Source organism: Apodemus sylvaticus, chromosome 3 (genome assembly GCF_947179515.1).
Source record: "Apodemus sylvaticus chromosome 3, mApoSyl1.1, whole genome shotgun sequence".
Classification (NCBI taxonomy): domain Eukaryota; kingdom Metazoa; phylum Chordata; class Mammalia; order Rodentia; family Muridae; genus Apodemus; species Apodemus sylvaticus.
Window position 1 is genome coordinate 102,099,688 of NC_067474.1, and position 25,841 is coordinate 102,125,528.

At 40.4% G+C, this 25,841-nt stretch overlaps 1 protein-coding gene and 1 pseudogene across 1 annotated transcript; both read left to right on the forward strand.

Moving 5' to 3' along the window:
* Positions 1-8,887: 8,887 nt before the first annotated feature.
* LOC127679973 (interferon alpha-12-like) lies at positions 8,888-9,439 on the forward strand (annotated as a pseudogene).
* A 15,026-nt stretch (positions 9,440-24,465) lies between these two features.
* On the forward strand, positions 24,466-25,017 carry LOC127680287 (interferon alpha-12-like). Its single transcript, XM_052175798.1, has one exon. It carries the CDS (start codon positions 24,466-24,468, stop codon positions 25,015-25,017), a length of 552 nt encoding a protein of 183 aa, XP_052031758.1.
* Positions 25,018-25,841: the final 824 nt, after the last annotated feature.

Here is a 25,841-nt window from a genome sequence, read left to right on the forward strand (position 1 = left end):
AATTATAAATAGGGCTGCTATGAACATAGTAGAGCATGTATCCTTATTACATGGTGGGGAATCCTCTGGGTATATGCCCAGGAGTGGTATAGCAGGATCTTCTGGAAGTGAGGTGCCCAGTTTTCGGAGGAACCGCCAGACTGATTTCCAGAGTGGTTGTACCAATTTGCAACCCCACCAGCAGTGGAGGAGTGTTCCTCTTTCTCCACACCCTCTCCAACACCTGCTGTCTCCTGAATTTTTAATCTTTGCCATTCTGACTGGTGTAAGATGAAATCTCAGGGTTGTTTTGATTTGCATTTCCCTAATGACTAATGAAGTTGAGCATTTTTTAAGATGCTTCTCCTCCATCTGAAGTTCTTCAGGTGAGACTTCTTTGTTTAACTCTGTACCCCATTTTTTAATAGGGTTGTTCGGTTTTCTGGAGTCTAACTTCTTGAGTTCTTTATATATATTGAATATTAGCCCTCTATCTGATGTAGGATTGGTGAAGATCTTTTCCCAATTTGTTGGTTGCCGATTTCTCCTTTTGATGGTGTCCTTTGCCTTACAGAAACTTTGTAATTTTATGAGGTTCCATTTGTCAATTCTTGCTCTTAGAGCATATGCTATTGGTGTTCTCTTCAGAAACTTTCTCCCTGTACCAATGTCCTCAAGGGTCTTCCCCAGTTTCTTTTCTATAAGCTTCAGAGTGTCCGGCTTTATGTGGAGGTCCTTGATCCATTTGGATTTGAGCTTAGTACAAGGAGACAAGGATGGATCAATTTGCATTCTTCTTCATGCTGACCTCCAGTTGAGCCAGCACCATTTGTTGAAAAGGCTATCTTTTTTCAATTGGATGTTTTCAGCCTCTTTGTTTAGGATCAAGTGGCCATAGGTGTGTGAGTTCATTTCTGGATCTTCAATCCTGTTCCATTGATCCTCCTGCCTGTCACTGTACCAATACCATGCAGTTTTTAACACTATTGTTCTGTAGTATTGCTTGAGGTCAGGGATACTGATTCCCCCAGAATTTCTTTTGTTGCTGAGAATAGTTTTAGCTATCCTGGGTTTTTTGTTGTTCCAGATGAATTTGAAAATTGCTCTTTATAGCTCTGTGAAGAATTGAGTTGGGATTTTGATGGGTATTGCATTGAATCTGTATATTGCTTTTGGCAAAATGGCCATTTTAACTATATTGATTCTACCGATCCATGAGCATGGGAGGTTTTCCCATTTTTTGAGGTCTTCTTCCATTTCCTTCTTCAGAGTCTTGAAGTTCTTGTCATACAGATCTTTCACATGTTTGGTAAGAGTCACCCCAAGATACTTTATACTGTTTGTGGCTATTGTGAAGGGGGTCGTTTCCCTAATTTCTTTCTCAGCCTGCTTATCCTTTGAGTATAGGAAGGCCACTGATTTGCTTGAGTTGATTTTATAACCTGCCACTTCGCTGAAGTTGTTTATCAGCTGTAGGAGTTCTCTAGTGGAGTTTTTTTTTTTGGGTCACTTAGGCAGACTATCATGTCCTCTGCAAATAATGATAGTTTGACTTCTTCCTTTCTGATTTGTATCCCTTTGACCTCCTTATGTTGTCGAATGGCCCGCGCTAGTACCTCAAGTACAATATTGAAAAGATAAGGAGAAAGGGGGCAGCCTTGTCTGGTCCCTGATTTCAGTGGAATTGCTTCAAGTTTCTCTCCATTTAGTTTGATGCTGGCTACCGGTTTGCTGTATATTGCTTTTACTATGTTTAGGAATGGGCCTTGAATTCCTGTTCTCTCCAAGACTTTAAGCATGAAAGGATGCTGAATTTTGTCAAATGCTTTTTCAGCATCCAATGAAATGACCATGTGGTTTTTTTCTTTGAGTTTGTTTATGTAGTGGATTGCATTGCTGGATTTCCGTATATTGAACCAACCCTGCATTCCCGGGATAAAGCCTACTTGATCATGTTGGATGATCGTTTTGATGTGTTCTTGGATTTGGTTGGCAAGAATTTTATTGAGTATTTTAGCATCGATGTTCATAAGGGAAATTGGTCTGAAGTTCTCTTTCTTTGTTGGATCTTTGTGTGGTTTTGGTATCAGCGTAATTGTGGCTTTGTAGTAGGAATTGGGTAGTGTTCCTCCTGTTTCTATCTTGTGGAATAGTTTGAAGAGTATTGGTGTTAACTCTTCTTTGAAGGTCTGATAGAATTCTGCACTGAAACCATCTGGTCCTGTGCTTTTTTTGGTTGGAAGACTTTCTATGACTCCTTCTATTTCTTTAGGCATTATGGGAGTGTTTCGATGGTCTAGTTGGTCCTGATTTAATTTTGGTATTTGGTATCTGTCAAGGAAATTGTCCATTTCCTCCAGATTCTCCAGTTGTGTTGAGTACAGGCTCTTGTAGTAGGATCTGATGATATTTTGGATTTCCTCAGTTTCCGTTTTCAGAGACTCTCGGGTGAAAAGTCTGCTGTGATTCTGATAGGTCTCTCCTTATATGTTACTTGGCCTTTTTCTCTTACTGCCTTTAATATTCTTTCTTTGTTTAGTACATTTGGTGTTTTGATTATTATGTGACGGGAAGTATTTCTCTTCTGGTCCAGTCTGTTTGGAGTTCTGTAGGCTTCTTGTATATTCATGGGCATCTCTCTCTTTAGGTTAGGGAAGTTTTCTTCCATAATTTTATTGAAGATATTAACTGGCCCTTTCTGTTGTAAATCTTCACTCTCATCTATGCCTATAATCCTTAGGTTTGGTCTTCTCATTGTGTCCTGGATTTCCTGGATATTTTGGGTTACAAGCTTTTTGCATTTTGCATTTTCTTTAACTGTTGAGTCCATGGTTTCTATGGAATCTTCAGCATCTGAGATTCTTTCTTCTATCTCTTGTATTCTGTTGTTGATATTTGCATCTCTGTCCTCTGATTTCTTCCCAAGGCTTTCTATCTCCAAAGTTGTCTCCCTTTGAGTTTTCTTAGCTGTTTCTACTTCTGATTTTAGATCCTGGATGGTTTTGCTTAGCTCCTTCACTTGCTTGTTTGTGCTTTCCTGTAATTCTTTAAGAGATTTTTGTGTTTCCTCTTTCATGACCTCAGCCTGTTGACCAAAGTTCTCCTGTATTTCTTTAAGTGTTTTTTGCATTTCCTCATTGTTGTCTTTTGTATTCTCCTGGATTTCTTTCAGTGATTTTTGTGTTTCCCTTGCAAGGGCTTCTAACTTATGATCCATTTTCTCCTGAATTTCTTTAAGTATGTCCTTCATGTGTTCCTGTACCAGCATCATGACCAGTGATTTTAAATCCAAATCTTGTTTTACTGGTGTGATGGGGTATCCAGGACATGTTGGTAGAGGAGAATTGGGTTCAGATGTTGCCATATTGCCTTGATTTCTGTTAGTGACGTTCCTGCGTTTGCCTTTTGCCATCTAGTTCTCACTGGTGTTAGTTGGTCTTGTCAGTGCTGGACTCACCAGTGCAAGCTGCCCCTTCCTAGTTGGCCTCTGGTGCACAGCTTACCTCCTGCACTGCCTGTAGACAGGGTGCTGCTGCCCAGGCTGTTCAGATCCCAAAGCAGGCACCTGAAGGCTCCCGCTGGGGCCCGCTGGATTCACCAGAGCACACCAACTTCTCTCTGCTGGCCGCCCGGAAGCCTCTCCAGCCTCTTGCAGGACCTGGAGATGTGGTGCCGCCACCCAGGCTGATCTGGATTCGGAAGCGGAGAGAGTTGAGCTGAGGGCTCCCGCCTGAGGCCTTGCCCCAGATTGTGTCTGTGGACCAGATGGAGCCCGTGTGCACCCCCAGGGAGTGCCAACGGTGTATGCTGCCGGGACCTCCCCTGTGTTTTGATCACTCTGCTGGGCAGCTGATCCCCCAACCGGGCTGGCGCACACAAGGTTAGCCTGGCCGCCCAGGCCCTGAGTCCAGGCAAAAGCCTGGGAGGCCAAGGACCGCGCAAAGATCCCCAAGGGCTATGACTGTTAATTGGGTCTGCCAGGTGACCAGGATGGCGGGCGTGTGTGCTCACGCTCCCCGAAAGCGCCGGGAGAGTCTGCTGTGCTAACAACCTCCTGGTCGGGTTGACACACAGATGGCCCACCAAGCCGCCCAGTTCTTGGGGTCAGTCCTGGGCCTTTTGGGGCCTAGACCCCAGCTTTGTTAGCCTCAGGCTATGCCTGTTACGGCTCTGCCTGCCAGAGCTCTCTGTCGTCCTGTAGGCAAAATGGCGGCGGGCACACAGGCCAGGGCAAAAAACCTCCTGGCTGGGTTGGCACCCCGATGGCCCCCCGAACAGCCCAGGGCCTGGGTGCAGGCCAACGCCCCTCGGGCTCAGACCCCCGTGGTGTTGGCCTCGGATTATGTTTGTGTACCTCAGTCTGTCTGATCTCTCTGGAGTCCGAAACCAAGATGGAGGTGAGCCTCTCCTGACTGGCGGGAGGCTGAGTTCTGAAGTGGCTTCCGTGCAGTGAAAGGCGCAGCAAAACCGCAGCTGCTTGCAGCCCGGCTGGTCAAGGAAGGTCAGTGTTCGTGGGTGCAGGGCCTAACAGGACCCTGTGTCGCCTTGGTTCCACTGCTGATGGCCCTTCAGCTGGACCAGCCACTGCTGCACTGGCGCCGCCGCCACCGCCCGTATCCTTTCTTAAAAATGAGATTTCAGTAAGTAATTGTGACTAGGTTTTGTATTCTAATCCCTGAGTCTACCATCTGTTTATATTCCAATCCTATGCTCTTTTTAGCATCATAGATCTGTAATACATTGTGAGTTCAAGGCTGGTGACACCTGCACCCATTCTTTTATTTTCCAGTATTGCTATAGACCTTATACTCATTTTGTGAATAATAGTTAATTTTAATGAACTGCAACATATAGTTGTTACAGGATTTAGATTATAAAATCCCTATTGTACACACATGCTGTGTGTTCACATTTGCATTTGCATACAGTGGGACAAGATGTTAATCAATGTCAAGGTTTCACCTGATTTTCTTTGACAGGATCTCTCATTTTAGTGAGGGTTCACCATTGCTGCCAGACTGATTGGCCTGTGAGCTTGTGATGGCTGTTCTTGGATGTCAACTTGACTAAATGTGGAATTAGCTGACAGTCCAAAAGGTAGGCGCACACCTGTGATTTGGATTTGCTTAACTTGGAAAGAGAAAATCCACTTCTAATCAGGACCTATAAAATGGGAAGATACAATTTTAATTTGGATCTTTGAGGTATGAAGGATCCGCTCTATGATGAGCCAGGTTTTCTGCTGGAAGTCTATGTAAACACATGAAGGAAAGATGTTTTTGCTGTTTGTCTGTGTGCTTTTTCCTTGCTAGCAATCTGTTCCTTCACTGATATTAGAGCCTAATATTATTAGAATCTGGCACATAGTGAATACAAGCTAGGAAATCTATCTTAGTGAAGAATTACTGGATTCTTTGAATTTACACTCATAGGCAGACATTTTCTGAATTGTTTGGACTTCATCCTGTAAGCCATTCTAATATCACACATGTAATACACATGTGCATGTATATTTCATATAAATATGTGTGTGAGGGGGTGTGTGTGTATGTATGTGTTTGTGTGTGTGTGTGTGTGTGTGTGTGTGTGTGAGAGAGAGAGAGAGAGAGAGAGAGATTCTATAAATTCAAGAACTTTGGAAAACACTGATTAGTACACTATTCCAGGTACATGTCTCCCCCTAGTGCCTAGTGTCAGGATTACAGGCATGTTCTCCTCCACAATGCTTGATGTGATTTCTGAGAAACCAGTCAGCTATTTTTTTTTAATTTACTGTAAGAACTTTCCTAAGTCAGCTATCTCTCCTATTGCCTATTTTAGTTTTTATATAAGTCTCCAAAACTTACAGTATTTGTGTCTGAAAAAGTACAAATCACAGTGATATTCACAAAAAATAAGTGATAAATAATGACACTGATATTTAACTTGTAAAAAAGGGGAGATTGTGCTGTTTTAGCATTAGCAGACATGGAGAGATGAGGAAACATAGTTCCCAAGTGTCTGACACAGTGTATACCCTCAAAGTAGAAAAAACTAGTATTATCAACAGCAAAATATTCATTTTTTCCACAAGGAAAATAGTGACTCTACTATTCTCCTACAGAGAAGGTTTTTTTTTTTTTTAAAAATATATAAAACCATACATAGCACACTCATTGTTGCCATTGAATAAACTAAATGTATTCCTACCTTTCAAAATGTGTGCAAAGACTTTGACATCTGCATTACAAAGGAATGACTGCAGATCCTTTACTGTTGTGAGGAGGTGCAGAGAAACTAGATCGACTTTTACTGTGATTTGATAAGAACAGGTAACTGGGAAGGGGTGGACGAGGGAATAGGAGGATGGAAGAGGGCTTATGGGATTTTCTGGGAGGGAGGATCCAGGAAAGGAGAAATCATTTGAAATGTAAATAAAGAATATATCAAAAAAAAAAAAAAGAACACTGTGTATGGTTCTGACTGATACTCCAATATCCTGAGCATAATTTTAAACATTGTATGTTGATTTGCATGGTTTGAATAGTACTAGTGCCATAGAGTATGAGATTTCAAGCGTTTGAAATACAAAGTTCAGATACTTACCTGTATGTTTTGGATTGGGCGCAAAATGTCACTGGGGTTGAACATGTTGGACGTTGGTATTCAGGGAAGTTGGTTCACAGGGCACTGACGCCTTCATCTTATCCTCCAGGAACAAACTTTATCAATGCAAACCCATTGATTATTTCAGATGAGTGGACCACTAAGTAGTGAGGCTTTGCTGGAGGATGGTTAGGGGATACATCCTAAGGACAGACTTTCCCAGTCTGCCTCTTGGAAAGCACGAAATGAGCAAAGGTTTTTGAGACAAATGGTCTTCCCACTATGCAACGAATTCAGAAATCCATGGTGTTAATGGTCTAAGTTTATAAGACAAAATAAATAAAAATTTAAGCTTTGAAATTTTAAATATCTTATTACTCTTGTATATGGGTGTGAATGTCTGTCTTTGTGCATGTGCTTGTGTGTGTGTGCGTGCGTGTGCGTGTGCGTGTGTATGTGTGTGTGTGTGTGTGGCTGCACGCATTTGTCTATGTGAGTAAATGTTCATGTGTGTCCATGTGTTTGTCTGCACTCAGTGTGTTTGATTTAAGTGCATGTGTGCCTGTATGTGTGTGTTTGTTTGTGTGTCTGTATTTGAGCATGTATGCATGTGATTTTGTATGAGGATCTACAAGTGTATGTCTCCTCATGAGTGTTTGTATGAGTATATGTTTGTAGTATTATGGTAGAATGTGACTGTGTGTTTGCAAAGGTTTGTGAGAATGTGTGGGAACTTTTGCACATATGTATGTGTAAGTGATTGTTTAAATGATGGCTTATGTTCATGGTGATATCTGTACATGTGTTTAAATGTTTGTCTAGTGTTTGTTCATGTGTTGAAACTGTCTTATATGAGAGAATATGTGTGTGTGAATGAATGGGGACTTTTTTATATATTTATAAGCATTGTGGGAATGTGTGTATATATGAGTTTGTGAGTGAGTATATGGATGTATGTGTGGGTTTGTATATGTGTGGATAGTTGTGTGTATGTCTATGTGAGTATGTTTGTGCATAAACATGTGAGAATGTCTATTTGTGTGTCTCTGTGTTTGGTTATGAGTTTGAGCATGTGTACATTTGTGTGTGAGAATGCTTATCTCTGTATGTGAGTATGTGAGTATGTGTTATGGGTGTGTGTGTGTGTGTGTATTGTGTGAGTGTGTTTGTATATTTCTGTCCATCTTTATATAAGCGTGAGTCTTTGTATTCATACCCATGTTGAGTCAGTGTGTTAAATATGTGAGTGTGTTTGTGTTTTTTATGTGTGTGTGTGTTTGAGAGAGAGAGACTGAACAAGCGAGAGAGAGAGAGAGAGAGAGAGAGAGAGAGAGAGAGAGAGAGAGAGAGAGAATGAGAGGCAGACACCTACTGAGACAGAGTGGCACACAGAGAGTGAGTATGCAGGCACAAGCTTGCCTAGTTATGAATGTGATGGCCACAGGCCGACTTACAGGCCTTGCTTGTCTACTGCATCCCTGTGTTCCAGAAATCAAACCCAGCATATCAAGCTTGAACATAAAGCTTTTTCACATACAGCCCTCGGGATGCCATGGCAATCATTGGATAAATAGCTAATATGCAGTGATGACATATTTAATCTTTCATGAAAATTAATATTAGAGAAGTTAACATAAAGAACACAACTTAATTTTTAGCCTGTAAAAAATTGAAAAATACCATTACATCAGTATGGTTTTTGTAGAGACAGGATTTTCTCTGTGTAGTCCTGACTGTCCTGAAACTTGCTCTGTAGACTGGGCTGGCCTTGATCTCAGATATCAACCTGCCTCTTCTTGATTAAGGTGTGCAGCATCACTTCCAGGCCCCAACAATCCTTCTACTTTTGCAACATTTTTGAACAGTACTTTACTTTTTAACACAAATGTTTATGTAAATGGTATAAATAAAATAAAAATTATTGTAAAATGAATTACAATAACTTTTAAATACAATAACAGAAGATTTTGTGTTTGCAATAGATGTGTAAATTTCTAACAGAAACTGTAGTTCTGTGGAATAGTGATTAATGACAATTTAAGTGTAATTAAAGAGAAACCTTGTAGAGTAGCTTTCTGAGGGCAACATTGAAAGAGAAAGCAATGATGGAACCCAAACTCTTGAGAAAAAAATGCACAGACACAGCAGAGAGTGAGGTAAAGAAAGTGAAAAGAGAATTGGGGAGCAAGGGGAGGGAATTCAGAAAGGGGAAACTTGTGTTTGCCCCTATTTAAGATAGATGCACACAGCAGGCTTGTCAGACAACCTAGAAGAAAAGACTCAAACACAGCCCAGAGAGCCATCAGCATCTGCAAGACTCACAATGGCCAGGTTCTGTCCTTTCCTCATGATCCTGATAGTGATGACCTACTGGTCAACCTGCTCTCTAGGATGTGACCTGTCCCAGATTTTTAATCTCAAGAACTTGACTCTTTTGGAACAAAAGAGAACACTCTCCCCTGTCTCCTGCCTGAAGGACAGGAAGGACTTTGGATTCTCCTTGGAGAAGGTGGATGCCCAGCAGATCCAGAAGGCTCAAGTCATCCCTGTCCTGCGAGATCTTGCCCAGTAGATCTTGAACCTCTTCACATCAAAGGAGTCATCTGCTGTTTGGAATGCAACCCTCCTAGATGCATTCTGCAATAACCTCTACGAGCAGCTCAATGTCTTCAAAGCCTGTGTGCAGCAGTTGGGGATGCAGGAACCTCCCCTGACCCAGGAAAACCCCAGGATGACTATGAAGAAATACTTTGAAAGGATCACTGTGTACCTGAGAAAGAAGAAACACAGCCCCTGTGCCTGGGAGGTGGTCAGAGCAGAAGTCTTGTTAGCCTCATCCAAGTTGCTGGCAAGACTGAGTGAGGAGCAGGAGTGAGTCCTGAGACAAAGTGGAGAGGACATCCCCTGGAATAGAACACTGCGTCTCACAGTATAAGCTTTCCTTTAAAACTCTCATTGCTTTCAGTTAGAATACAATCAACCTCCCTATATGTTTCAGTAACATTCATAAATTATTTTTATTATGGAAAACCATGTTTGTATCTGCACCATTTGTTCTTATTCATTTATTTATTTATTTACTTATCTATTTATTTATCTATTTATTGTGCTGTTAATACTTTAAGGCATTTATGTTAGATATTTCAGTCATATCTTTTAATGTAGCAAATTATCATTTTCAGTTAAATTATTTTGTATTCCAATAAATTTGCTTTATAAGATACTTTTGATTAGTTAATTTGGTATCTCTTTAACATTATCCAATATTTTGAACATTAGAGCCTTCACTATAAATATTGTACGAATGAACAGTTTTGCAAATATCAGAGAAGATAGACACATACTCTGTACAGTATTCAGACAAACCCTAAATATTTTCATCTTCTTCTCTATAGTATTCTGTATTCTTTTGGATGCACAGACAGTATATTGTAGAGTAGAAAGCCAGAGAATCTTTCTCCTGTCAGATTTCTTCGTCCACCTTGACCAAATAGTGCATGGATTAATTTAGGATCTGATTTTCTGGTCTCATATACCTATCATCTGCTCTTATCATTAATGAGTTTAATTGTTTTGAGGTCTAAATATGAGGGAGACCATGTACAGTAACACAAAACATATCAAGAAGAATGACTAGCCTGCCTATATAGTACAGAAAAGCAAGACAAGTAGAACCTGGGAGTTAACTCAATTCATAATAGCCTTATAAACCAGTCCTGGTAATAAATCTCAGCAGGAAAGTAAAATGATTTTAAAATCAACCCTTTGAAATACCACTGTTCCTTTTCTATTTCCTGGACCTTTCCTCTTCCCTTTTTCTACTTCTTTGTCTGATACTGTTTTTCCCTCTCCTAATCCTCTTCCTCCTTCTCCTCCTGCTCCTCTTCTTGAAAGGATAGAAAATAATATAGCCTAACTCTAATGACCCCAAGAAGTCAGAAGTTTAAAATGCTATCTCGCTTTGTTAGAAACTAGGTAAAAGGTCACATTCCAGAGCCCTCCATGTTGTTTAGAGCTAGCAGAAAGGCATTGAGTAGGTGATCCTGGCCCCATAAGGTAACTGGAAGTGGGCTAAGCTTATCTTGCTTCTGTAAATTGCTTATACCATTACCCCTATGCAGGAGTTCACACAGCTATAGACATTCAAGAAAATAGGAAACTAATTGGTCCACTGAGCATGGGCTCCGATTATTTAAACATATTGGCTCATATTTCACAGACTCTCCATGCTAACAGATGATTGGTTTGTGATTCGCAGGCTTTGTCAAAAACTTATAAAAGCTCTTCCATTTCGCAATTCAGCACTTGTGCCCACAGTCTTCTAACCCTGCGGGGTGTACAGTTGTAGTACCCAGAATTCTGCAATAAAGATCCCTCATGTTATTGCATTGAGACCATTTCTTGTGAGTGATTTGGGTTTCGCCTTCCAGGGCGTAGGGTTCTGCAGCACCCTTGGTCTTTGGGGGTCTTACATTTTGTGGCGCTCTCACTGCCACGGCCTGGGTTCGATTCCCACTCAGGGAATTAGCTTCTAGGCTAATATCTATTTATCAGTGAGTGCATACCATGAGTGTTCTATTGAGACTGGGTTACCTCACTTAGGATGATCTTCTCCTGTTCCATCTATTTGTCTAAGAATTTCACGAATTCATTTTTTTAATGGCTGAATAGTACTCCATTGTGTATAAATACCACCTTTTCTGTATCCATTCCTCCGTCGAGGGACATCTGTGTTCTTTCCAGCATCTGACTATTATAAATAGGGCTGCTATGAACATAGTGGAGCATGTGTCCTTGTTACATACTGGGGAGTCCTCTGGGTATATGCCCAGGAGTGGTATAGTGGGGTCCTCTGGAAGTATCATTCCCAGTTTTCTGAGGAACTGCCAGACAGACTTCCAACAGAGAGGGCTTATAACCAAGATATACAAAGAACTCAAGCAGGTAGATTCCAGAGAGCCAAATATTCCCCTTAAAAAATGGGGTACAGAGATAAACAAAGAATTTTCACCTGAGGAATATCGAATGTCTGAGACGCACCTAAAGAAATGTTCACCATTCTTAGTCATCAGGGAAATGCAAATCAAAACAACCCTGAGATTTCACCACACACCACTCAGAATGGTTAAGATCAAAATGCCAGGAGAAAACAAGTGCTGGAAAGGGTGTGGAGAAAGAGGCACACTCCTCCACTGCTGGTGGGGTTGCAAGCTGGTTCTTTGAACTTCTAGTTGTGCATGGTATAGCACCATCTCTCTGAGCATGGGTAGACACTCTCAGGGGCCCCATCCCTGAGATTACCTGAATCTCATTCTCTCACTGCCATCAGTGACATAGTTCTCATGTGGAAGAGGAATTGCCTCCATTTTCCAAGCTGATATTTTGTCTGGCTTGGTCTTGTTCACACAGTCGTAGCCACTCTCAGTCCACATGATTAACTACTCTGTTGTGTCTGAGAATGTGACTTTGCTGCAGGCATCCACTGCCTCTGGCTCTTCCAATTCTTCTAGTCCTTTTCTTTAATGATCCCCAAGGCCAGGAAATTAGCCCTTTGCTTTCTGCTTATTGACTAGCTGTGAGTAGCTCTGTTCATTGATATGGACTGCAAGGGGGGTTCTGCAGTAAGCATTGGCCAGTGCACAAATCCTCTCTTAGATGTTAGCTCTAATTTCAAATCAGGTACTGTGACAGTATGAACACAGTACTGCTTTTGTTCTTTGTTATCTTCGTGGCTTCACATATATCATAAGCATGATACTTCTGTTTGAAAGTATCAAGTTAATGAAAGTTTTATTTGTATTGCATTAACACTGAAGATTATCTGAAAATATAGTCACTTTCTTAGCATTATCATAGCAATATCTATGCAACAACATAGTTATTGTCCTTTTTGTCTTAGTAGCTAATTTTTTTGCTACTACTTTATCATTTAGATGGCATCTCAGTTCCTTTTTCAGCTTTCATTTTCAATGAGATCATATTTTTGGTTCAGTGCCACAAACCAACACTAGAGTTTACTTTCTAGGAAAGTAGAGAAGAGAAATAGAACAGAATTGGAGATGTCGAAATGGAAAGTACAGACAGTTGAAGCACTGAAAGCCCTTGCTGTCAGTCACAATTAACAGAACATCTCTGCCATTAGGTACACTGAGCATGGAAGATGAATCACTAAATTCAGTATTCAATAAGTATTGATGGCTGACAAATATATAGACATCAGTGTCTTAGACTGAAACTAAATGTGGAATTACAGATAAATGCATATATTACAGAGTATGAATAATGTATAATAGCAGAACAGACTATATGTAATTATGGACATATGTGTGAACATACAGCATTCTTTTTGATAGACTCACAGTACCTCCCTGCTGTCCCACACCCACCTTTCACTGTCACTGTCCTTGTTTCCCGCCTCCCTGATGCAGGATGCCCCAGTGTGTGCTCGTCATTCTCCCCTCATTACCCAGTCCTGCTCACCATACAGCTGCTGTCTATTACATTTTGAGTGATGACTGGAGTTTTTTTCTTAAAATATATAACCACCCTTGAAACCAGAATGAAGGAGTTCAAGGTTTGAATGAAACTCTCATGTATAAGAATTTCCTCTTAATTTTAGACCTTAGACAACATTCTTCTAATGACCTAATGCTTTCTGTTTCAACAAAGAAAAGGAAAAACAAAAAAAGGTAAAAGACAGAAAAAAGAAAGAGAAAGAAGTACTAGAAACCAAAAAAGAGGAAGGATAGAAGAGTGGAAGAAAGGAGAAAGAAGGAAAGAAAAAAGAAGGGAAGGAAGAAAGGAAAAGGAAACCAAATGTTCAATTATGAAGAAAATTTAGAGGAGACGAGAGCCACCTACTGGTCTGGCCTTCAAACAACAAAGAAAATCCAAGGTGGCAATTTCTTTACAAAATTGTTCCCTGGCAAAGTTTCCTCCACACTAAAACACACCCATCCGCAGAAGAACTGACTTCAGTCTGGAAGGGTCCATTCCCTTCCAACTCATCTTAGGACAGAAAATCCTGTCTGGTCCACAGGTCATGTGTTCTGAGCAATGGACAGTTAAGTCTAAATAGGAAGTCTGTGTGTCCTTTCTCTCTGGCCTCCTATAACTGAAGTTCTCTGGAGAAGGAGAGGTCTGTGTGCAGTCCCCTTAGTAGGGATTCCCAGCCAAACTCACATCATTTTGATCAATAGATAATGCATTGTGAAACTGAGGCAACCATCCCTGCACTAGGAATGCTGTAAAATAGCATGTGAACCCACAGAAGAGATTCTTCATCTGCTGCTCTGCCTGCTGAGGCCAGCAACAGTGAGTTCAGTCAATGCACTGAATTATGACTGTCTTTTGATCTGTGACCTCAAGAGTTCAGGTAACCTACTCCACAATGGCACATCTACATGGTGCAATGTGAATCTGTGTTCCATGCATGGTCAATCTTAATTGATGCAGATTAACTTAGTTTATACTTCTATTGGGACACCAAGATCTGTGGTTTACAGGGGCATGGCTCAACATTTCAGGGGCTATTGACCCCTCACTCTCTTTGAATTTTGAAGGACACTTGAACAGAGGAATACAATGTGTATCTGTATGTAGAACTGCCAAGGAAATGCTACAACTTCATCAGCTCCTTTTAAGAGTAAGCTGTCAATTACAACAATTCCTCCTTGATGTTTTGTTCTGCCCTTTGACTCCATGGTCAGGAGAAAGATGTTTTTGTCTCTCTGAGTGACGAACATGCTCATATGATTGTTGCTATCCCTGGTTCTTCAATGGGAGGAGAGAATTCGGTAATAAAATTATATGTGATAAGGACATTTATTGGTAATCTGTGTCTTCCCAGAACACCAAGTGATATCATGGTGAGTTGCAGATCTGGTAATTGAAGAAGTCTTTGCTGGGGATTATATTTATTGGATAAATGGATATTGGTGTGACTGCTAAACATGTTTCAGATTTGACTCCCTGTGTTGTTTCTATTTGGTTACTTTTAGTGCAATTTTCACCACTGTCATGGTTAATAATAAAAATGTTATGAAATAGCTCCAGATAGCGCCCTGCTCAGAAAGCATGTAATGTCATATTGTATTTCACAACTTTAATTCAATAACTTGTTTTTATTAAAGAAAATTTGGGAATCAAGTCACAGAAATGGAAGGACTGAAACAGGAGAATGCAGTAGGTGCCAAAATACTGAGCTGTCATTCCTGCACACATAAACAGACTTGATTCAATGCACACCCAGTTCACCCAGAAAGGACCTTAGAGTCAGGGAGCATCACACAGCTGTCCATGAAGACATATCTGTGTACAGTAACACTGTAATCTGGACACTGCCAAGTTTGTCAAGCTTCAGGACTGAGAGAGTAAAAATGCCCATATCCAGTTCTCTGTGTCTGCTCTTCCTGAGTTGCAGTGACCAATACCCACTGTTGTAGAGCAGGGCACAGTATCATCTTAGTTAGAGAGGCAGTCCACCTGAATGATCTGACCAACATCTGTGTGAAATGATTGAGCTGGAAGGCCAGTGTGAGGCACTGTGAGGAAGGCATCAGGAAGAGAGTGATTGTGTGTACTTAACACCCATCTCTCTCTTACACACACACACACACACACACACACACTCGCGCACACACACACACACACACACTCGCACACACACATGCACTTGTACAGACTAGCACATCTTAAACTCTTTGCACTTACAGGTGAGTTGAAGCCTACTCACTGCTTTCTTAATTATCAGATAAAGTGTATCTGGTCATATATCAAGGTCCTTGTTACAAGGAATTCAGTTTTTTAACAGGATGAAGAATTGGATCACTTTTCATTCTTTTAGAGGCAAACATCTATTGAGAAGAATACCGTTTGCTGAAGATGGTCTCTTATTTCCAGTGTGTACTTTTGTATCTTTTCTTAAAAATGAGATTTCAGTAAGTGTAAAGAATTGTGACTGGGTTATGTATTCTAATCCCTAAGTCTACCATCTCTTTATATTCCAATCCTATGCTCTTTTTAGCATCATAGATCTGTAATACATTGTGAGTTCAAGGCTGGTGACACCTGCACCCATTCTTTTATTTTCCAGTATTGCTATAGACCTTGTACTCATTTTGTGAATAATAGTTAATTTTAATGAACTGCAACATATAGTTGTTACAGGATTTAGATTATAAAATCCCTATTGCACACACAAGCTATGTGTTCACATTTGCATACAGTGGGACAAGATGTTAATCAATGTCAAGGTTTTACCTGATTTTCTTTGACAGGATCTCTCACTTCAGAGAGGGTTTACCATTGCTGCCAGACTGATTGGCCTGTGAGCTTGTGATGGCTGTTCTTGGATATCAACTTGACTAAATGTGGGATTAGCTGGTAGTCCAAAAGGTAGGCACACACCTGTGATTTGGATTTGCTTAACTTGGAAAGAGAAAATCCACTTCTAATCAGGACCTACAAAATGGGAATATACAATTTTAACTTGGATCTTTGAGGTATAAAGGATCCGCTCTATGATGAGCCAGGCCTTCTGCTGGAAGTCTATGTAAACACATGAAGGAAAGATGCTTTTGCTGTTTGTCTGTGTGCTTTTTCCTTGCTAGCAATCTGTTCCTTCACTGATATTAGAGCCTAATGTTATTAGAATCTGGCACATAGTGAATAAAAGCTAGGAAATCTATCCTAGTGAAGAATTACTGGATTCTTTGAATTTACACTCATACGCAGACATTTTCTGAGTTGTTTGGACATCATCCTGTAAGCCATGCTAATATCACACATGTAATACACATGTGCATGTATATTTCATATAAATATGTGTGTGAATGTGTGTGTGTGTGTCTGTGTGTGTGTGTGTGTGTGTGTGTGTGAGAGAGAGAGAGAGAGAGAGAGAGAGAGAGAGAGAGAGAGAGAGAGAGAGAGAGAGAGATTCTATAAATTCAAGAACATTGGAAATCACTGACTAGTACACTATTCCAGGTACATGTCTCCCCCTAGTGCCTAGTGTCAGTTCTCCTCCACAATGCTTTATGTGATTTCTGAGAAACCAGTCAGCTATTTTTTTTATTTACTATGAGAACTTTCCTGAGTCAGCTATCTCTCCTATTGCCTATTTTAATTGTTATGTAAGTCTCCAAAATTTACAGTATTTGTGTCTAAAAAGGTACAAATCACAGTGATATTCACAAAAAATAGGTGACAAATAATGACACTGATATTTAACTTATAAAAAAGGGAGATTGTGCTGTTTTCTTCAGGAACTCAAATAAGTAAGACAGAGTTTCTGATTCTTCAGTTCATTGAGATGGAAACAAAACATTATGAGTAGTCCTGCTTCATTTTCATCTCTGTGAAATTACACAGAGAAAAAATGCAAGAAAAAAATGAGGATCTCCAAGCAAAGACTGTGGTGTGAATACTGGTCTGTTGGCATTATAAATCAACCAGGACTTTTTTTGTCACGTGCTTTGGAGTCAGGAATGTGCAATAGTGTAGTAAATTTCTGAGAGTAAAAGCAAAGTGCTGAACTGCTTGAATAAGATTTGAAAGTGATAGTACACAGATAGCTAAGAGACCTAGTACAAATAAAACAAAATCAGAACAATATTCCAAGCAATGCGAGAAAATCAGGAAAATGGTGCTATAAACACAGAGAAGAAATCTTAAGCTGAAAAGAATTCAGTATGTCAAAAAAATGTGTACAGAGGTCCACAGCACATATGAGGTACTTTTGTCACAAATGAGTGAGCATGTGAAAGTGGGATTGTGTGCTTATGTGTCTGTGTGAAAGAGAAAAAGATAAACAGAGAGAAAGGGCAGAAGGGAGGAATGGAGGTAGAGAGAGAGAGATTGAGATTGTGTGCATACACAAGCCTGCAATGTTGTGATTGTTGTGATGAGGGCTCCTGTACTGGCCTTGGTTCTCTATTGCAACAGATTCTCCTCTCTCCTGCCTGAAGGACAGGAAGGACTTTGGATTCCCCTTGGAGAAGTTGGATGCCCAGCAGATCCTTAAGGCTCAAGCCATCCCTGTCCTGTTTGTGCTGACCCATGAGGTCCAGAACATCTTCACATCAAAGGACTCATCTGCTGCTTGGAATGCAACCCTCCTAGACTAATTCTGCAATGACCTCCACCAGCAACTCAATGACCTCAAAGCCTGTGTGATGCAGCAGGTCGGGGTGGGGGACAGGAACATCCCAGACCCATGAAGACTCCCTGCTGGCTGTGAGGAAATGCTTCCACAGGATCAATGTATACCTAAGAGAAGAGAAACACAGCCCCTGTGCCTGAGAGGTGGTCAGAGCAGAAGTCTGTAGGGCCCTCTCTTCCTTAGCCAAGTTGCAGGGAGGTCTTAGTGAGGAGCAGGAGTGAGTCCTGAGAAAAAATGGAGAGGACTCTCCTGGACTAGGGAACTGTACTTCACTGTCTGGATTCTACAGTCTCAAAAGTATCAGTCATTTTGACATGAATTCAATCAAGTTGCCTAGATGCTTCTGCAGTCGTGAGCAATGCTTTGTAAACCTCTAAAGGCATTTGTTCTCCAGCCATTCAGATTTGTTTATTTATTTAGTATATAATTTATTTTCTGCTTTAATTTGATGCAGATTTACATTTTTTTGGTATAACAATTACATATATATCCAGTTAATTTTCTATGTTCTATAAATTATTTTCAAACAAATCTGTTTTGACTTTTTCATTCTTTACATCTTTTCAAATACTATCAATGTTTTTTTATTGGATATTTTCTTTATTTACATTTCAAATGTTATCCCCTTTCCTGCCCCACCCAACAAATCCCTATCCCATACTCCCTCTCCCTGCTCCTTTGAGGTTCATTCACCACAAACCCACCCAATTCCACCTCCCCAAACTTGAATTCTTCTATGTTGGGGCATCAAGCCTTCACAGGACCAAGGACCTCTCCTCCCATTGATGCCTTACAAGGCCATCCTCTGCTACATATGTGGCTGGATCCATGGGTCCATCCATGTGTATTCCTTGGTTGGTGGTTTAGTCCCTGGGAGTTCTGGTGTGTCTGGTTGGTTAACATTGTTGTTCTTCCTATGGGGTTGCAAATCCCTTCAGCTCCTAGGGTCCTTTCTCTAACTTCTTCATTGGGAACCCAGTGCTCAGTCCAATGGTTGGCTGCCTCTGACTTTGTCAGGCTATGTCAGATCATCTCAGAAGACAGCTATATCAGGCTCCTTTCAGCAAGCCCTTCTTGGCATCCATAATAGGGTCTAGGTTTGGTGACTGTACACAGGGTGGATCTTTAATACTATCAATGATTTAAACTAAAACTCTGCAGTATAAAAGTTAGATACAAGGTCATTGTGCAAACTATTGTGGATGTGTATGTCAATGCTTAGTGTTTACATGATTAGATATACACATCTCCTGCTTCTCATTCATTGATGGTAAAATCTAAATTTTTACATTTCTCCAGTACACAGTAATCTTCAGTATATGCAACCAGCACAGTGTACAGAACGAAGGCAGTATATATTTCTTCTGTAAAATTGTGACTTTTTCTTTTTTGGTGAATTCATCCCTAGACTTACCAGTCTCTGACTTCCCTTACTCAGGTCCTCATGTACTATGTGTTCAACTGAAAACAAAAATCCTTCACATGAACTCTACAGCTAAAAGTCATAGTCTTGTATCATTTATGAATCCTAAACCAAGGGGGATATGACTTCCAGGATGAGTTCTGAAGTCATGCTTGTAAGTGCACTCCTGTGCAGTTAGGTCCAAGATGGAGGGCTGAGGATGAGATTCTATAGCTAGTGCTAGTAAATGTGATAGCTACTGAATAAGTGCCATGGGATTTTAGAAGAAGCACCATCTTTGGGTCAGACTCTGTCAGGATTTGTGTAGGACAGGCAAATGCTAGTGGATTACTTTCCTGGAGATGGCCCACTGTTTTTTTGAATGCTTTATTATGGGTGAGCTCTGAGAGGCAAGGCTCTGAAAGACATCATCTCACTATTGCTTCTTGCTATATACATGACTGCCCCATCACTATTAAACACTCTAACAATTCCTGGGCATCAAACCATTCTATTTGGTAAATTTCATGCAGATCAACATAAAGATGAATTTTCATGAATTAAGATTGTTTAGATAAATTAGTGATTTTATAAAATTCCTGATTTGATTCAAATAACTTCAGGAAGAACCTTTTTTAATTTTTTTCATTACATATTTGCTTTATTTACATTTTAAATGTTACCCCACTTCCCCTTTTCCCCTCTGAAAACCCCTATCCCATCCCCCTTCTTCCTGCTCACCAAACCCTCCTCCCACTTTCCTGACCTGGTATTCCCCTAGTCATCAAGCCCAGAGAGGAACAAACAATGGCCTTCCTTCTCACTGATGTCCAAAAAGGTCATCCTCTGCTAAATAGTAAGACCATTTTAAGAAATGGTTTTAGGTTTTCTTTTGTTTTGTTTTGTTTTGTTTTTCTAGAAAGATGTAATAAAGTTAGAATCAGGAATAGAATGTGCCCACTCATAATAGTAAGTAGTGACTGCATAATAAGAAACACAATGAGCTTTCATAATTACACTAAAAAGCATAACAAGCTTGGGACAAATTTGTGTTCAAAGAAAAACATTCAGGTTCAAGGATGAAGCCAAAGGTGTGCACTATAATGCAAGGCCATGTAAAAAGTATTGCTTTTAATTTATAATGATCTTAGAGTATGCAACACTCCTTCGAACTTGTTACTGATACCTTCTGTAACTCCCCAATTTTGTGACATTTTACCTATGAGATGATTCTTCCATCCATAGAGAACATTTTGTTGAAAAGCTATAGGAAGCTGAAAGAAGCAAAAAAGGTTGTACAGCCAATTACTTATTCACTCAGTGAGTGTGTGTATGGGGGGCGGTCACCTGTGTGTTATCTGAGTGACTTCTTTGTTTTCTTTTTACTCTCCAGCTCAAAAAGAGCTAACTTTCTTTTTGAGCCTCTTGCCTGGACTATGAGAGGCTCCTGACTTACTTGCCAAAGAAAGGAGGTCTAGTCACAAATTCTTTTACTTAATTCCTTGCTGCTAAGCAGCATGTGATAACCAACAGATATTGGCCCTTATTTAAACACAAATAATAAGAGAAATAGAGTTGTTTCCCCCGGGGTTATTTAAGCATAACTAGTTAAGTTTTAGCGCTTATTGAAACACAGAGCAATAACAGGTAATATAGAGTTTTCAGTGCTTACTTAAGCACAGAACAATAATAAAGTGGCAAGTTCCCAAAGTTTAAAAATGCATGGGGAGTTAAAAATACGGATACAGAATTTCATAAAGTACAGAGATTTATAAAACAAAGATACTGGGCTGTGCCCAGTATGCACAAGTTCTCAGTAGCCAGAGGTTAAGCTTAGTGACTGTGGAGTGAGGGTGTGGCCGCATTGCAGACTTCAAAATGCCCGCGTTTGGTTTCCCCAGCAAATGCTGGGTTCTTCTGTACTGTTTCCTGTGGAGACTGGCTGATTTTGCATTCTCACAAGCAAGTGCACAGGGCTTCCAGTCTCCACCTAGGAGTCCTTCCTCTGCTCGGTCTTCCCTGAGTTAAGAAAGTCTTTTATTGGTTTGGGCATGTATCCTGCAAGGGAGCATCTTACCGGCAGGGAGTCCCTTGGTTAGAGGGAGCCCTGAGGTCTGAGGTCACCACCATCTTGGCTCCTGTAACCAAGCAGCCAGCTCAGCCAGGTAAGGAGGGAAAAACAGAGAGAAAGATCAATCAGGACACAGTCCACCTGGGTTCCTTCTACATGTAGATGCGGGACAGCTCTACAGCTATCTGGCCATGCAAGGGAGCATCTGACCTGCAGTGAGTCCTGTGCTTAGAGGGAGTCTTGCTCTCAGAGATCTGTGCCACTTCTGTCACAAGGATGATCCCACTTTCTGATACTCTCTAGAGAACTGGCAGGGGCTGGTTAATCACCACTGCCCGATCCACCTGATGTGGTTGACCTGTGCCACATCTGACATGGGGAAGATCCAGATACTCTCTGAAGAACTGGCAGGAGCAGGTTATATGACCTTTGTATGTTCTAACATGGGGAAGAGCATACTTCCTGATACTCTCTAGAGAACAGGCAGGAGCACAGCATTCAGGAACTGGCAGGAGTAGATCATTCGAGAACTGGCACCAGTAGGTGCATTTGAACTGGTAGAAGCAGCACATTCGAGAACCAGAATCAGCAGAGCATTTGAAATCTGGCAGCAGCAGAACATTTGAGAAATAGCAGCCTGCAGGGCATTTGACCCTTGCTAAGTCTGCCACAGGAAAGACCCCGTCACCTGACTTCTGGAGAACCAGCTGTTAACAGGACATTGGTGAGAAAAGGAATCCCAGGAGTACAGAAACAACGGCCAGCAGGAGAGTAAAGATAGAGACAGCAAGACCAGCTAACACCTGAGATAACAAGATGGCCAAAGGCAAATGCAAGACCATTACCAACAGTAACCCAGGCAACATGGCACCATCAGAACCCAGTTCTCCTGCAACAGCAAATCCTGCATACTCCATCACATCAGAAAAGCAAGAGACAATTTTAAAATCATATCTCACATGGTTGATGGAGGACTTCAAGAAGGACATAAATAATTCCCTTAAAGAAATACAGGAGAGCATGGGTCAACAGGTAGAAGCACATAAAGAGGCAATACAAAAATCCAATAGGGAATTATAGGAGAACATGGGTCAACATGTAGAAGCCCTTAATGAGGAATCATAAAAATCCCTGAAAGGAACACAGGAGAACATGGGTCAACTGGTAGAAGCCCTTAAAGACGAATCACAAAAATTCCTTAAAGAATTTCAGGAAAGAACAAACAAACAAGTGAAGGGACTCAGCAAAACTATCCAGGATCTAAAACTGGAAATAGAATCAATAAAGAAGTCACAAAGTGAAACATCTCTGAACATAGAAAACCTTGGAAAGAATTCAGGAGTCATAGACACAAGCATCAACAACAGAATACAAGAACAAGAGATAGAAGAAAGTATCTCAGATGCTGAAGATTCCATAAAAAACATTGACTCAACAGTCAAAGAAAATGCAAATTGCAAAAAGCTTGTAACCCAAAACATCCAGGACACAATGAGAAGACCAAACCTAAGGATTATAGGTATAGATGAGAGTGAAGATTTACAACTGAAAGGACCAGCTAATATCTTCAACAAAATTATGGAAGAAAACTTCCCTAACCTAAAGAGAGAGTTGCCTATGAACATAAAAGAAGCCTACAGAACGCCAAACAGATTGGACCACAGCAGGAATACATTGATGCAAAAATATTGAACAAAATCTTGTTCAACTGAATCCAAGAATGCATCAAAACTATAATTCAGCACAATCAGGTAAGCTTCATCCCAGGGATGCAGGGATGGTTCAATATATAGAAATCTGTCAATGTAAACCACTGCATAAACAAACTAAAGGAAAAAAAACACATGGTCATTTCAATAGATGCTGTAATGACTTTTGGCAAAATCCAGCATCCCTTCATGATAAAACTCTTGGAGAGATCAGGAATCCAAGGCCCATACCTAAACATAGTGAAAGCAATATACTGCAAACTAGTAGCCAACATCAAGTTAAATGGAGAGAAAATTGAAGCAATCCCACTAAAGTTGGGGACCAGACAAATCTGCCCACTCTCTCCCTATCTACTCAATATAGTACTAGGAAGTCCTAGCCAGAGCAAGCAGGCAGCAAAAGGAGGTCAAAGGTATACAAATTGGAAAGGAATAAGTCAAAATATCACTATTTTCAGATGATATGATAGTATACTTAAGCAAACCTAGGACTTCCACCAGAGAGCTCCTAAAGCTGATAAACAACTTCAGCAAAGTGGCTGGATAGAAAATTAACTCAAGAAAATCAGCAGCCTTCCTCTAGTCAAAGGATAAACAAGAGGAGAAAGAAATTAGGGAAATGACACCTTTCATAATAGTCCCAAATAATATGTCATACCTAGGTGTGACCCTAATGAAGCAAGGGAAAGATCTATATGATAAGAACTTTAAATCTCTGAAGAAAGAAATTGAAGAAAGTCTCAGAAGGTGGAAAGATCTCCCATGTTCATGGATTGGTAGAATCAATGTAGTAAAAATGGCCATCTTGCCAAAAGCAATCTACAGATTCAATGCAATCCCCATCAAAATCCCATATCAATTCTTCATAGATACAGAAAGAGCAATTCTCATATTCATCTGGAATAACAAAATACCCAGGACAGCAAAAACTATTCTGCCCAACAGAAGATCTTCTGGGGGAATCACCATCCCTGACCTCAAGCTCTACTACAGAGCAGTAGTAATAAACTGTTTGTTATTGGTATGCAGACAGGCAGGAAGATCAATGAAATAGAATTGAAGACCCAAAAATGAACCCAAACACCTATGGTCACTTGTTATTTGACAAAGGGGCTAAAAACATCCAGTGAAAAAAGATATAAGTAAAATAAAAATGATTGTAAAATGAATTACAATGACTTTAAACACAATACCAGAAGATTTTGTGTTTGTAATAGATGTGTAAATTTCTAACAGAAACTGTAGTTCTGTGGAATAGTGATTAATGACAATTTAAGTGTAATTAAAGAGAAACCTTGTAGAGTAACTTTCTGAGGGCAACATTGAAAGAGAAAGCAATGATGGAACCCAAACTCTTGAGAAAAAAATGCCCAGACACAGCAGAGAGTGAGGTAAAGAAAGTGAAAAGAGAATTGGGGAGCAAGGGGAGGGAATTCAGAAAGGGGAAACTTGTGTTTGCCCCTATTTAAGATAGATGCACACAGCAGGCTTGTCAGACAACCTAGAAGAAAAGACTCAAACACAGCCCAGAGAGCCATCAGCATCTGCAAGACTCACAATGGCCAGGTTCTGTCCTTTCCTCATGATCCTGATAGTGATGACCTACTGGTCAACCTGCTCTCTAGGATGTGACCTGTCCCAGATTTTTAACCTCCAGAACTTGACTCTTCTGGAACAAAAGAGAACACCCTCCCCTGTCTCCTGCCTGAAGGACAGGAAGGACTTTGGATTCTCCTTGGAGAAGTTGGATGCCCAGCAGATCCAGAAGGCTCAAGTCATCCCTGTCCTGCGAGATCTTGCCCAGAAGATCTTGAACCTCTTCAGATCAAAGGAGTCATCTGCTGTTTGGAAAGCAATCCTCCTAGATGCATTCTGCAATGACCTCTACCGGCAGCTCAATGTCTTCAAAGACTGTGTGCAGCAGTTGGGGATGCAGGAACCTCCCCTGACCCAGGAAAACCCCAGGATGATTATGAAGAAATACTTTGAAAGGATCACTGTGTACCTGAGAAAGAAGAAACACAGCCCCTGTGCCTGGGAGGTAGTCAGAGCAGATGTCTGGTTAGCCTCATCCAAGTTGCAGGCAAGACTGAGTGAGGAGCAGGAGTGAGTCCTGAGACAAAGTGGAGAGGACATCCCCTGGAATAGAACACTGCATCTCACAGTATAAGCTTTCCTTTAAAACTCTCATTGCTTTCAGTTAGAATACAATCAACCTCCCTATATGTTTCAGTAATATTCATAAATTATTTTTATTATGGAAAACCATGTTTGTATCTGCACCATTTGCTCTTATTTATTTATTTATTTATTTATTTACTTATCTATTTATTTATCTATTTATTGTGCTGTTAATACTTTAAGGCATTTATGTTAGATATTTCAGTCATATCTTTTAATGTAGCAAATTATCATTTTCAGTTAAATTATTTTGTATTCAAATAAATTTGCTTTATAAGATACTTTTGATTAGTTAATTTGGTATCTCTTTAACATTATCCAATATTTTGAACATTAGAGCCTTCACTATAAATCTTGTACGAATGAACAGTTTTCCAAATATCAGAGAAGATAGACACATACTCTGTACAGTACTCAGACAAACCCTAAATATTTTCATCTTCTTCTCTATACTATTCTGTATTCTTTTGGATGCACAGACAGTATACTGTACAGTAGAAAGCCAGAGAATCTTTCTCCTGTCAGATTTCTTCGTCCACCTTGACCAAATAGTGCATGGATTAATTTAGGATCTGATTTTCTGGTCTCATATACCTATCATCTACTCTTATCATTAATGAGTTTAATTGTTTTGAGGTATAAATAGGAGGGAGACCATGTACAGTAACACAAAACACATCAAGAAGAATGACTAGCCTGCCTATATAGTACAGAAAAGCAAGACAAGTAGAACCTGGGAGTTAACCCAATTCA